Consider the following 15,116-nt stretch of genomic DNA (forward strand, 5'->3'; position numbering starts at 1 on the left):
CGCTCTGTTTGCTCGTGCGTACTATTCATCCTTGGCCACAGTGGTATGCGCTTTTGCACTTATTTGTGCAGTGCAAAAAAACCAGATTAAATTATTTCATGATTATGTACTGTTATAAATTTTATCTCAATGAAAACTGAATTAAAAAGGCGAAAAACAAAGCCCTCTTGATCCCCCCACAGCTTCTACTATAACTGCTCAAAAAAGGTGTTTCCGGACAGTGGCGGACTGGCCCACCAGAAACCGGGATGTTTCCTGGTGGGCCCCTGTTAGAAGATGAACTGGTCTTTTTAATAGATGTGGCCCTTCATAAAAAGTGTTGTTTCAATGGGCCCAAGCCAAAAGAAGAATCAACCAAGAAAGTTCATAAGACCCATTTGGTCCAACTAATAAGTATAAGATCCTGTACTCTTAGTGACATGTAAAAGATTCTATACCATCCAGCAGTGATGTGCCTAGACAATTTTGTTTGGGGGGGGGGTGCATTCAGAATGGGAAGATGATGCCCCTGTGAGCGGAGTTAGCAGAAAATTTTTTCGACCACATCCTTGAGAGTAGCTTAAAATGCATCTTAGAAAACTTCTTGCAGTTATTTCTTGCAGTCATTTCTTATAGTCGTTAGCTTGCTCATTATGGCAAGTTATTTGCAATACACTCTTTTTTATGTACAAATCAGTGAATTCGAGTTCAGGTTGACTGTTTCTTCAAAAATATGAGGGTGGATTGTTCTTAATGGGGGGGGGGGGGGACCTTAATATGTTCTTAGATTGATAGATTGTAATCAGTGCAATTGCTAGCGTTTTCGCTCAAGGGAAGTGTTCAGGGATTTGCCAATAAAGTGAGTGAGACAGCCATTTGCCCACAGGTTTCAGTATTCACCAAAAAAAACCACATATGGCTAAAAGTCCTCGCTTTCTAGATAAAACGTTGTTCAAAATTGCATTTTACAGTAGATCAGCCTCAGCTTGTTCTTAATTTGTTTTAACTTTTGACCAATTTGAGGCTCGTGTTCTTATAAAATTGTTCTACAATACAAAAAAGGAAAGTTGACTACGACCAACCATGACCAATTAAAAGAATGAATTATAAGTTGAAATTTGGTCAAACTTCCTATTTAATGCTAAGGTTCCCGCTGCACGACCAACTTTCTTGAAGTCTGCAGTCATCGGCACATCCTTGCCATCAAGATAAAATAAGATATCTTGGTACCATTGAAGAAACGGAATTGACAGGGTTAGGTGTTGCTATGGAAGGGATTATTTCGAGGAGTTGGGAGAAGGAAGAGACATGGGGTATCTCAATAATGTATCAGGGGATCTAGATGGTTAGGGTGGGAGTGAGCAGGGTTGGGCGTGGTTATAGAAGTGAAGAATTGAATGGACTGACTAGCTTGACTTCAATAAGGTTGGATTATAGAATTCTTGTATGATTTGATTTTGTAAAATAATACTTCAACTTTTTAAGATAATGCTAATTTTTTTTAATGTTCTTATTTTTTGTTTAACTGTGTTCAACTTCTTGCGCTTTAAAGTTTATTCTAAAACTTTGCAAGAACTTTCAAACTTCAGTTTAAATTCAAGCCAAAACTATGTGGCATAATTACAACAACACGATCGTGAATATTGCTTGGGATTTTCCTTGGTTCTTAATCGATCAACGTTCGAAATTAAAGTTGTTAATATACTAGATTCCTTTTTTGGTCATCCCTAGAATGTCAAATTTTGAAAATTTTTCTTGCTGCCAACCATGGTGGTGGCCTTAACCAAACCTCTAGTAATGCTACTTTTTGCATCCAACCTATTTAAACTCTCCCCACCCCAAATTGTGATGTCCCCCGATTACGGTCATTATGCTTTCAAGCATAGACTCTGTTTTAAGTGATAAGTGATACCAAAGAAAGGCCACCCTTGCATTCTCGTTCGTACGTCACATGTCTCGCATCATAGCATTGTCTTTAACGAAAAATGCCTGTAAGTTTTCTTTAATTCAAAGTGAATTTTAGATCCATTCTTTCAATCAATATCTTACTATACTGCAGCACCCTCCAATTGTAAATTAGACCAAATGCGCGATATGCAAGTTTTTTGGACTCCTAAAGGTCGATTTCCCGGTAGGGAATATCATTCCAGTCTGCCCTTGTTTCCGAAGAACTAACTAGAGGGTGTAGCAAAGGAAAAGTGTCTGTGTGGTGGTCAGGATTCTTTCTAGATCGATTGAGATCCGCCCATGACGACCCTCCCTTCTTAGAAAACTCACTTATTTTCAAAACTGAAACTTGACAGGTCTGAATAATTTAAATGCCTTTGATTGAAACCGGCCACTTGTTGGCCATTTTTGAAATATGAAATTCTGATTACAGTAGCTAATTTCATGACGACACTTGTCAAAACTTGTAAAATTTTTCCTTATGCCAAAAGTAAGCCAATTTTCAAGATACATACAGGGGGCCCTACAGAAGATCGAAATAAAATGACAGTTACTACGAAGAAATTGGTAGTAACTACCAGAACAAACCCCGAAGCAGACAACAACAACAGCGCCAGAGCGCATGTGAATAATACAGCCTTCAAACGTGGCGGTTGTACTACTGTAGATGTCTAAAGCGACAAAATCACTTTGAATAAATAAATCAGTCCAGTATGACAAGCTTAGTTGGAAGTCACACAAAATTTGCTGTAAGAAATTTGCGTGGTCTGGTAGGGGCAGCGGTTACACCGCTTTTCACGAGGCATTTTCACTATACTGAAGTTGCAAGGACCCAGGATGATTTCTCGTCAACTGTACAGGCAAAGACCCTACTTGACATGAAGCCCTACGAATTTGTCAAGCATATGAAAAAGAACAATGTCAAAAGATGTTTCGTAGTTTTTGATAAGGCATCAGACAGTGTTCTTGCTTCAAACGAAATTTTCGGTGATCTGAAAACATTTTGTGAAAAGGACAAAATAGATTATAAAGAACATGAAGGTTTCTTTCTCGAGATTGGAAGGAGAAGTGGTGCTTTATTAGGCGCTTTTGTCTGGAGAACTAACCGCGGACAAGCAGTATGTTTATCTTCTGTGAAAAATTATCTTTCCCTTACTTTTAAAGCCTTCTTTTTCCAAACATTGAAGGACTGTCTCATGATGCCCTTTTAAAAGGGGGTAGAACAGATCATATTAATTCCCTACCACTTTTAAAACTCTCTTCACAAACAAATTATGTTGAGTTATTAGAGGCTGTTGTAACATGGGTTTTTCCTGTTCCATTTGTTGATTTTTGGCGTTGGGAAATCATTATACGACAATTGCTAGTCCCCTGAGGCAAAGGTCAAGAGAGAAAACTGACTGGAACAGAATGGATCATTAATTTAAAAATTAACAATAATATATTTTTAAGTATATGGTGTGGGTGCAACTGGAAGCTGATATGGTGGCGTGAGGATCTTCCTCGTGCACTGCAAGGAATGCACACTTGGGGGTTTTTATCACTTTTTTCCGACACAGATAGTAACAAGAAGATCAGCTTTGCCAAACTTTGTTAGCTTGACTTAGCAGTCCTAATTCACTGACAAAGTAACCCAAGATACAAAAACCTCACTGGCTCTGTATGTAACAACAGCCATTAATATTTTGTGCTATTGTTCACTTATGGGTGTTTCACAATAAATCTTTGAACAATGAAATAGATAGAATACACAAATTGGCATTGCGAATTGCATATGAGAACATAAAAAGAAATTCTTTTATTGTTATTTCCATTCAAGTGAACTTGAAACAATTAGAAAAAACCATATGCTTATCCAAAATAATGTAGATGATCTATACATATATTTATACTCTTGTTCAATTTGTTGTTAAATGCCATAAAGTTGTATATGTTTTTAGTGTGGAGGTATACGATTGTGGAACTACACAAGATTGGAAGATTACATCAGAGATGGACTAAGATTAGCATATGGAATGGGTGTCAAATCAGCATTAGCCGGACTCTGGTAACATTCTCAAATCATTTCTTTATCACATTGCTATGCATGATTTCTTTGAAGAATGAAAGAGGTCAAACTTTCACTCAAGCTCAACAGTAGTCTGATTTTATACTAAAGTCTGCTTCTAGGCTAATGAAAGCTGGAATGCTTTATCTTTATGATTGACTTTTATTTAACCATATCTAAGATATCTTGTCAATGTAGATGAAAGCTACCCAGACAGCTCTCCTAACACCACTTAATTAACTATAAATTTCATTTATGATTTCATTTATCCTCAAATATATGATAAAGCTCAACAACAGCCAAATGTTGTCATAATCTTTTGACAAGTTCTAACAAAGTTGACAAACTTCTAACAAAGTTGACAAACTTCTGTCTGTACTTTATTGTATAATTTTGTGAAGATATAGGGTGGGAGTTAACACAATTGTACTGAAGAATTCCCATTTAGCTGTTGAGAGCTTGCCAAGCAGTTTGATGAGCAGCCTGTAATATCTTTGATGGACTAATTCTCCTTTGCTCCAGGCATTAAGTAATAAAAAGGGATTGTTGGTAATTTAAAGGTGTTTTTTTTACCACAACACCTTGTTCGCTCAATTTTTTGTGGAAAATTTCATTTGTTGGCCTATTTTGTAACAACACAATCTCAACAGAAAAGCTTCAATGGCATACTTGCTAAAGATATTCTATTTTTTGCTCAAGTCTTGTCACTGTCACTTAAACATGTTCCCATTGTAAATTTAGAATATTTTGTAGGGCAGGTGGTGGCAAAGGTGTCATTGCCAGTCCAGAATATGATATTTCACATCCTGGGATAAGAAAGCAGATGTTTTTGGATTATGGAGATTTCCTTTCATCACTAAACGGTTGCTATGGTAAGACTGTAGCTTTGTTATCTGATATTTCAATAACAATGTTATTTCTCTGATTTCTCATCAAAAGTCTAAGATTACCTCATACATACTTGGATATGAATGGTTTTACTCTACTCATTTATCACTTGCAGTTGCTGCTGAAGATGCTGGAGTAGTTGTATCTGATGTTGACAATGTTCACACAAGGACAAGGTTCACTACTTGCATATCTGAAGAGCTTGGTGGATCAGGAAACCCTTCAGTTGCAACGGGCAAAGGTTTATACTTTATATAGTGCTAAAACCTTGAATTTTTTCATTAATTGTTGCTTTTGCCAAAATTATTCTAGCTTGCTGGACTTCCCAAAAGTTATAAATTCTGAGCTATATGAAATTCTGAGCTATTATAAATTCTGAGTGTAAGAAACAAGACCAAAGTTCTGTGACTAATTCTAGGTCTGTTTCCTATCTTTCCTTATCTTGTCTCCATATTTCAAATGTTTTTCATTGAGAAACGAATTCCATTGAATAATATTGCATTGTTTAAAGCCTAAGTGCAAAAATTGATGACAGATTTTTTCTATTGGAAACTGTAAAACCAAGTAAATTAAATGAGTTTAAAAAGCTGCCATGCCAAATGTTCAGCTCATTCAAATGTATAGGACCTATATGATCTTCCTATGATATGCCTATATTTTGTTTAAAGGTATAGTTTGCGCTATGGAAGCAGCACTGGATTATCTAAAAATGGGAACCATTGATGGAAAATCAGTAGTTTTGCAAGGAGCAGGCAATGTTGGTAAGCGGAATATGCTGCTTTAAAACATAAACTTCCTCGCTTTTAAGCATTAAGGGCTATTATAGAGTTGATCAGATGTGCTCATTAAGTTATGGGAACATTTTTGTACACCACAGTGCTTAGTCATATAACATCATTCAAGAATCAGCTAAAAGCACGCTTTTACCATCAACTTCAGTTCACTTGTGTGAAGAATTTTTGCTCAAAGATCTGTCTTGCTAACAAGTAAAGCTTACTTGCTTAAAAAGACTTTAAAGCCATTATATATCTAGTTAAACTATTTTTATAGCTCGAGTTATCATTGATGGACTTCTAAGCAGAAATGTTGGGCACATTTTGGCCACAGATTGCAATGAACAACAGCTACAACTGACAGAAAGAATGTTTGCTGGAAGAGTTAGTATTTTCTACAGAAATTCTTTGCCAAATCTGTGTCATGTCTTGTTGCTATCAGAAAAAAATGCAAGGTTTATTATTGGCCTATGACATATTTTTAAATTAACACTCTTCATTGCTAGATTTAATAAATTTGTATTTAATTCTATTTAATTAGATACACTGTTGTTCTATTGCTGAAGTTTACATAACTGCTTCCATTTCGTTACTACAAGATGCTTTGCTTCGATATGGTTTTTTAACATTGAAAACGAGTATCCTCAAAAAACATACTAAGGAACCGATTCCAAATGATTTTCATATTACGTGACAATGGTGAACGTATTCTAAATTAAAGACTGTATACGCATATAGTTATTTGGTGAGTGGTGCCAAGAAACGGTGTAACAAAAAATTACTGCAATAATTGTGCCCAAACTTACAAAGCTCCCCCACAACTTTAACAAGAAATAACACAGCCTACCCCAATATCAGTCTGGTAAGCTTCTTCGGATTCTATGAAACCATATCTTGCACATTTGGGAGCATGTTAGCTCCCTGTCGGAATGTCAAACATCAAACTTATTTTTATAAGACTGGAACGAGGAAGGCATTTTTGCCCCCTTTGTTGCAAGCCAAGCCTCTCCGTCGGATAATTCTAACAGATTATTCTAACAGAGCACAGGCTACAGACTTAACTATGCGGACAGATATAAATATCTCTCCGAATTATTGGAAATATTATCTCCAGTTGATTACACCAGTAGCCAATTATTATACCCCAAATATATAAGAAATAAAGTGCCGAACTTTCTGGTAAACAATGTCAAAAAAGTGGTGATAAAATTTCTTTAAAAATTGTCTTTATTATTTCTAAATCGAGTTTTTCATCTTTCAGCATAACGGTTCACTTGAACTAGGCCTTGTTCCAGTAAACGAGACAGAAACGTTGGCAAAGGAGTGCGATATTCTGTCACCAAATGCTCTTGGGAATGTGAGTATTTTGTTGATCTTGAACTTTTACAGATTGCACAATTTTGAAAGCTGCAAATAATTATGCCAATTTTGTATGTTATTTTATGGAACTAACTCAGCAAAGAGGCCTTTGGTACAGCAACATTTAAATAACTATGGAAAAGCGGAGTTGTAGAGAATATCACAGGAAATCAGAATAAATTCAGAACTTGTTTTTGTGGGACGAATACCTTTAGTTTTTGCTGAGAAATCATCTCAATTGCAAGCACGCTTCACTATCTCAAAGTAACATTGTTCTTTTACAACAAGAAATGTGTGTGCATTCATACAATGTGAAAAATCCCCAGTTCTCTCGTCTTGATATCAGTCAATCTCTTTGGCTAATCTAGTAGACATGATTTGGGAGATATTCTAACATTGGTAACCCCCTTCAGTTTTTTCTTCAACGAAGGATCAGAAAGGTTTCTGTGTGTCTCCAAGCTTTAGCAATGTTGGGGGCTGTGTCTGCACAATTGTGAACAAAAATGCTCCAACTCAAGAAGAAAGGTTGATTCGACCACTAAGACAAGACTGGAGCACTATGGCAATGTTGGGGATTTTTCCTGCATCATTGAGATCAAAATGCTCGAACTCACAAAAAAAGGTTGATACAACCACTGAAGACAATACTAAGGAAAATTATGTTTCAACTTTGTTTACAGTTGCTTCTAGCGGTCAATTAAAACTTTTTCAGGCTAGATCGATTAAGACTAGAAACTTGCTCTGTCATTCCAGTTTATGCCTGATTCTGGCAGCCCCATGTCTGAGCTCTTGGACCTGTTTCTTTAACGTTTTTTTCTTTATAAGGTGCTCAACGAGAAAACCATTCCCAATATCAAGGCAAAGATCGTTTGTGGTGCAGCCAACAACCAGCTTGGAAAACCAGATGATAACAAACTCATGGCTGACAGAGGCATCACATATGTGGTTGATTTTCTATGCAACCGAATGGTAATTTCTTCAATTTTGGGTTGGAAGAAAATAGGACAACATAAATATATACACAGCAGCAATTTTCTTTACAGCATAGTTGCAGAAAATATAGAGAATATATCAGTTCATTATTGCCAGAATCTCGTGTCCCAGTAAATATATTTATTTGTGAAGGTAAATCCGGCTCATGGGAATTTTCTATGGTTGGTGTATCACTATTCAGAGGTTCTTTAAGCCCCCAGGTTTAAATTGAAAAATCTGGGAATTCAACGTCATTATCTGTTTTATCTGTAATCAACTGTCGCTGCGACCAATGTTATTAAAGTCACCAATGAAACTGTCAATTCAAATTGTGAATATTCAAGTTCGATGTCATTAAACTCTATGCCTATTTCTATAGGGAATCGTTAATTGTGCAAATGAAGCCTATGGAAGGTTACCACGTGATCCAGCAATCGAAAGGCATTTCGATAAGGAATATGAAAATTCTGTAAGGGCTTTTTCTGTTTTTTTTTTTCAAATTCTTAAATCCGAATCATCATACATTAATTTCGTTTAAAATCATGGAGCAGTGACGTATTCTCGTCTACCTGAATTTAGTGAATCAGTTACAGCCATTTCTGATCATTCGCTTACCTGATTAAAATGATAAGCTTTAAAAATTTAAGCCTGCCAAGTTCAGTAGTGCTGCAGCCATGAGGCTGTGCGGATAATTTGCCAACATTAAAATATTGGTACGACTGTGTATCATATTCAACTCTACATACTTCACTTAAATCATGTTTTAGTAAGTAAATGCATCTCCTGTGCGTTGCCAAGAATAACAATCTTAGGAACTGCCATTTGAAGGAGCTTTTTGCTTGTATGGGTTTATTTTAAACTAACAGGCGTTTACGTTGAAACAAATAACTTTATTCTGCACATAACTACATTTGATAAAACACTTTTAGAAACAGTGATGTTTTCATCTTTCTTTATCACAGCGGGCTGTCGGGCATCGGATTTTTAAACAACCATTTTAGCTAAAATTGATATTTTGAGGTTTCGTTCAAAACCTAAACAGCAGGATGTGAAGTTTTGAAAGATGTTAAAATTAGATAACTTGGATGGTTGGATGATTTTACTTGGGTCAACCCCATGTGGCATAACAGTTAGTATGACGTATTTCATGAATACTCATGGCTGGTGACCTCTATCGAGTCAAGAATCGATTGGGCCTAAACGGTGTGCTTGTCTTCTAACAAAAGCTAGCTACTTATGATAGAAAGGAATGCACTGAGAATTATTCTTGGAGCACACGCAAATTTTAAAACGAAAATGATAGCGGATGAGTCCAAAATACTATTCGTATACGGTGGTAGTGCATTTTAGCGAGTGCATTTCTCTAGTAAAGGTATAAGCAATAGATATGAAACTTTATTAACTTGTCTTTGCTTTTATGATGGGGTGTCGAAAGTTTTAGTTGCTAAGTAGGTATCGCAGCAAGAGCTTTACTTAAAAATGTTCGTTTCTAATGAACCTGTACTTTGTTGTAAAGTTTTATCTATTTTTCTTGATTCTCAGGGCAGAGACGATGAAGGCACCTTGTTGACGTTTATATATTTATTTGCACTATTTACATAAGGCCTTATTACGACTAACCGGTTAGCAAAATCTAATTTATCTTTTCCGTTTTCAAAAAAGCTGTCTGACTTGCTTCGTAATCTATCACGGGGAGTTTCATCTAAATAAATAATATGCAAAAATGGATTCAGTCTAGCGGGAATAGAAGGAATTCTATAAGAAAAGTTGCCTGTCAAGACTACCTCGACTTCTGAACGAGAAAAGGTGAAAATACTTCGCTATTAAATGTATAAGTCAAGACCTCATCCCTTTATATTTGTTAATTTTGCTAAGAAATATATTTTTGGCTTTTTTTAGATTTGGCAGATGACGCACAGAGTGCTACGTGCGGCAGACATTAAAGGTGTAACACCAGTTGAAGCAGCCACTGAAATAGCAGAAACGATGAGTCACGAACTTCACCCCATTTGGCCAAACAGAAGTCAGGAAATCATCGATTCCTTGGTACGTTCGAAATGGCACGAAAGTGTTTGAAGTGCTACTTCATAGTTGGTTTTTCAAATTGGCTTATTTATGGTAGACTGCTCTTATTTATTGATTTTAATTGCTCAAGTTTTTGTTTTTAATATTCTGTAATACGTTAGTAGTGTGTTTTCTTAAGTCAACTGTAACAGTGCCTTACTGTCTAACTGTTACTGCAATGAACGCCCAGCAGCAACGCCACATTAATCTTTAAACACAATTTATAACAGGCCACCCAACGATTGATGCCACTACTTTGGTCCATTTTTTGCCAATCTGTATTAAAATGACAGTAAAATGTTTCAATTAACAAGTTGAATCACAGCTAGATCATGTAGCAAAAGAAGGCCTAGAATGAACCCTTGTTGCACACCTTGAACAGAATTTCATACCTTTAGCTAAAATATCAACATGTTTTAAAGATATAGTAGTAGGTACGATTTTTAATGCCAACTTTCTTTTGTACCTATTTGCTTTAATTGAAGCTTCTGTCAATACACGTTTAATAGGTAAGGTTCTTTTTGGAGTACTGATTACCTCGTGTGGCCTTCTTTAGCAAAGCATTGTCATAGCTATGGAGTGGATAACAGAAAGTTTACCTTGTTTATTTTGTGGCTAGATGAAAATATTGTCGGCCAGCCTAGGAAGCATTTTGGTTAATTGAAGGCTTACATGTGAAACAATGTCTACGTCCATAAAGTTTGCCTAAGAACAACTAAGTGTTTACCTGTACAGCAGGTCCATTCATTTTTAAACCCAGTCATAATCTATCAAATTATGCCTGAAGGTCACAATCAAGCCGCTGATTTGCTACCCATTTTCGTCATGAGAAGGTTAAGCTAGCCTTGTTGGCTTAAAGTAAACAGCTCTATTTTTTTATAAGGTTAAGCTTTTTAAATGTAAGTATTTCTAGGTAACCGTCACGTCACGTAATTTGCGATTTTTTACCGATAAGTCCAGATATTATAAGTAACTATTTATAAATTTTGCCAACTTGTATTCAGAGCAAAAAAAACATTGTGTAGCTGAGAGGTGACTGAATGGATAAAAATTTTTCTTGAAATCGACCAATACATTATTTTCATTAATTCATTTATTCAAAATGTTTCAGCCTAAAACCTGCTCGAAACCCTAACGGAATTCACTTGTTTGTTAAACAAACTGATGTCATCAAAAGACGATCTTTACTTTCATCAGGTATTACAGGGAGGGGTCATCCTTCTCTACTGATTGTTATAGTTACTTATTCGTCAATGATATCTAAGAAGAATGGAATGACCTTGACACAACCCATACTCTTGAATAGTAAAAGATTGTTTTCTTTCTAAAAAGCCATATTGCATTATCATGTGGAAGTCACCAGGGTACGAACAGTTTTTTCATTTAATGTATTTATTATATTCGCAGTCTATCTAGATTGAGTTTTTACGCTTTTAAGCCCCCGTAGAAAGCTACTAAAATTTATTTAATGTATTTACGCTTTTTTCAGTAAATTGATAAGTACAGCCTGATTTTTCTTATCTCTCCTGATTCTCTCTTGATTTTCCTGATTCTTGTCTCTCCTATGGAGTTTATGCACGTATCTTGCAACCAAGAATATGATTGAAATCGAACGTAATAAAAACATGTAGGGTAGGGGTACAAAGGGGCACTAACAAAATAATTCTTAAAATCAAGGGCTACTTGTATTTAAAGTGATCACAATAGGAGAACAGATTGTCAGAGACCCTGATCCTAAATATAAATTTTGGTCCAAACAGATTCGCAGGAAGCATTTATAACTTGAGAGAGCACAACTTTTGGAATGGAACTTATCATGAGCACTAGCCAGCAAGAAGTTCTGGCAGAAAAGGAACTGTGACAGTAAGAATTCAACCCAAAAAGGGCCCTTTCATTTCCTGAAAGGACACTTGCACGAACTTTAGGGAAAACAAAATCTCTGTTCTATTACAGCGAGATTGTAAGGCTGCTCTAGTTTATGACATTTAGTGTCAGTATTTGGTGTTTCTAAACATTTAAACACACTTTCCGTTTTTGCAAAGTTTCATACTGTTTCACCAAAATACGACTGAAATATGATAATACCGTCTATTAAGGTCTTTGCAGCGTACCCCAGTCTAAAAATAGAACAAGGGGGCAATTTTCAGATGGGTTCTACTTCCTATTATTTATCAGATTTCCATCTATTGCAAAGTTTCCTGCTATTGTACCTACTTTCAGCGGAGATATCAAAATAATGTCGTTAGTGGAGTAATGCGGTAAAGCATCCTAGTCTAAAAATAGTCAAAGGGGGCAATTTTTAGTCGGGGTCCATATCGTATCTTTTTCGGCGTATCATACTGTCATATTTGGCGTAGTTTCGTGCTGTAGTACTAAAGTACGACTGAGATGCGATAACATCGTCTTAAAAGGTTCTGGAGCAAAGTACCCCAGTCTAAAAATAGAAAAAGGGGCAATTCTCAGTTATGTTCTATATCCTATCTTTTGTACCATATCGAACTGCCTCATTTTGTAGTTTCGTGCTATTGTACCTACTACTTTCAGAAGAGATATTATAATAACGCTGTTGGGGGCTTTAGACAAAGAACCCCGGTCTAAAAATAGCCAAAGGGGGCAATTTTCAGTTGGGTTCCATATCCTATCTTTTCTGCGTATCAAACTACCCCTTTTTGCAAAATCTCATGCTGGTATCACAATTTGCACCATTGTTTGACTAACAATACTGACTAAGTGGTATGGTGTGTTTGTTGTAAAGGCAGAACCAATTGCAAACCTTGGGACGTCACTGATTCTCTTGCTTTGTCACTCGCACCGGTTGTTTTTAAACACCCGAAAACAAACTTTACCTTGCAAATTTTCAAGTTTATTTTCGTTTTATCTTGAAAAAACATGTAGAAGTTTCAATTTCTATCAAGAAACTATATGTGAAATTTCATTTCATAGGCAATTTAGTACTTCAAACAGCTGACAATCTACTAGCCTGATAACTAGCCATTTATTCTAGAGAAATAATGGGCTGGTTATCAGGCAACAATCTACTGTACATGACTTCAGACGAACAATGGGATGGTCGATGCCGTCGACAGGGCCGCCGAAGGGATTTGGAGACAGAACCCCTTGTAAGCGAAGGGTGCAGAAAATTTACGACCACGCCCTTTAGATTACTTTAAAAGACCGTTCAAAATATTTTTTGCAGTAATTTTCTTGCAATCTTTCAAAATGCTTTACTATTTTTAGGCATATGTTTCTTACGTTTGCTTAACTCTATTCTTATAGTAGTGGAATTCAACACATTGTGAGGCCCCCTAGACCGCGAGGCCCTGGGGCCATTTGCCCCTCTCTCGGCGGCCATGGCTGTCAATATTATGCTTCAAAATATGGATACATTGTATTCTTGTAAATTAGTTAAAACATGTTTTTTAAATGGATGTATACTATTGATCATGTTTACAATAGGCAGGTGGAAATCTAGAGTATTCCATCGATTGAAACATGATTTTATAAAAGTGAACAGCAATAAAACTAAAAATGTTTTAAAACTTTTATTGCCCAACGCTACGGCCTTTAAAGATCTTTAGAGGACTGTCGGTCTTTCACACCATACTCTATATTCCAAAATTTTTATGAGGCCCCTCAAACAACGAGACGTCACCCTCTCCCCCTCGCAGCATCCGTGCGGCCAACGACATTTCCCGGTATTTCGTGCGACGTTCAATACGAGACAAAGCACGATATTCCGGACAGTCTCGTGACTTGATTGACAATTTTTCATTGTGTACTCTTGATACCATGACACTTCTAACAATAAAAGAGTCTTAAAAGTTGCGGAAGAGGCAGATGACGAAGTATTTTGGAAGTGTAAGGAAAGGAAAGCACTGGGAAGCTCAAAATGTCGTGGATTTTTCTCGTTGCGGTGTTGACCGTAATTGCAGGTACCGATGGCCTAAGCAAAAGATCATTTATGCCTGGTGGAGCTAAGATTTTGACTGAAGAAGAAATAAAGAACGACAAGATTCTCCAAAGTGAAAATATTTTCATGCAAATTGCAGACACCTACAACAAGATGTCAAATTCGTTGTTTGCTTCAAGAATAGCGGATACCGTGGAAGTAAAGAAGCGGATTGTCGCTGGCGTTGAGTATGAAATAACAATTCAGTTCACGCCAACAGAATGCAAAAAGAACGCGGACAAATACACAAAGGATGATCTGCAGAAATGCCAGTTCAGTGCTGATAACGGAAGGCCACAGACGTGCACCTTCACAGCATGGTTTAGGCCCTGGCTCATCCTCGGAGTACCACAGCCGGTGAAAATCGAGATGAAAAACTGTCGACAATAGACAAATTTGCTTTCAGGTTAAAGCACTACACGCAAAACCTAGACTATTGCTTTTTGTAAATTTGATTTGTTTATTGTGAAATAAAACAGTAAGCAGTCTGCAATTTATAGTAGGAATAAAGAAAGGCTGCTCTAACAATAATATTTACCTTGTGTTGATCTTCGTGGCATTTGTAGAAGCTTCGACTGCGAAACTTTTTGTGATGTTAACTTGCTGGGAATTGATTTTGATCGTAACCTTTTCTTGAAGAAAAGCCATGTTTGATACACTCTAGTACTTACTCAACGTTTCCAACAACTCACAGGTGCTTGACACACAATGCTAACGCTGGGTTCCCAAGAGAACGTGGAGGGCTGTTTGTTGGTTTGTTTAATCATTCCCTACAGACATTCCCCACAGAGTGGCATTTTTAAAAATGTGAGCTGCTGCAAAGTTCGTTGGAAAACGAAAAGAATGCCTTAGTCTGCAGCGAAAATAGGAAATGGGGTCTGTTTGTTCGAATCCATGGGAACGAATATCCCCCCTCCTCTAGTGACAGCTTTCCTTGGAAGCGACTGGGCTTCAGTGATGTGGATAAAGATTTAACTGTTGTCGTCTTTATCATCTGCAAATGATTGAGCAATTTTCAATCTTTTCAAAATATTTGCCTTTTATCAGAAAACCCTATAAATGCTTTTGTACTCGTAGGGTTATATAAATCAATTCTTTAAAATGTTTCCTCCCCAAAAATTATTTTCGAATTCCTGAA

At 36.6% G+C, this 15,116-nt stretch overlaps 2 protein-coding genes across 2 annotated transcripts; both read left to right on the plus strand.

Moving 5' to 3' along the window:
• The first annotated feature begins 2,530 nt into the window (after nucleotides 1-2,530).
• Nucleotides 2,531-11,549, plus strand: LOC135686491 (uncharacterized). The gene is made up of 10 exons (XM_065202736.2): nucleotides 2,531-3,044; nucleotides 3,867-3,973; nucleotides 4,727-4,845; nucleotides 4,977-5,102; nucleotides 5,530-5,622; nucleotides 5,912-6,018; nucleotides 6,896-6,991; nucleotides 7,819-7,962; nucleotides 8,345-8,434; nucleotides 9,865-11,549. The coding sequence occupies exons 1-10, from the start codon at nucleotides 2,640-2,642 to the stop codon at nucleotides 10,039-10,041; spliced, it is 1,464 nt and encodes a 487-aa protein (XP_065058808.2). The 5' UTR covers nucleotides 2,531-2,639; the 3' UTR covers nucleotides 10,042-11,549.
• A 2,227-nt stretch (nucleotides 11,550-13,776) lies between these two features.
• On the plus strand, nucleotides 13,777-14,634 carry LOC135686253 (cystatin-1). The gene has a single exon (XM_065202450.2). The coding sequence runs from the start codon at nucleotides 13,919-13,921 to the stop codon at nucleotides 14,366-14,368; it is 450 nt and encodes a 149-aa protein (XP_065058522.2). The 5' UTR covers nucleotides 13,777-13,918; the 3' UTR covers nucleotides 14,369-14,634.
• The last annotated feature ends 482 nt before the right edge of the window (nucleotides 14,635-15,116 follow it).

The sequence above is a fragment of the Rhopilema esculentum genome, chromosome 6 (genome assembly GCF_057945365.1).
Source record: "Rhopilema esculentum isolate cy_ngs chromosome 6, ASM5794536v1, whole genome shotgun sequence".
Classification (NCBI taxonomy): domain Eukaryota; kingdom Metazoa; phylum Cnidaria; class Scyphozoa; order Rhizostomeae; family Rhizostomatidae; genus Rhopilema; species Rhopilema esculentum.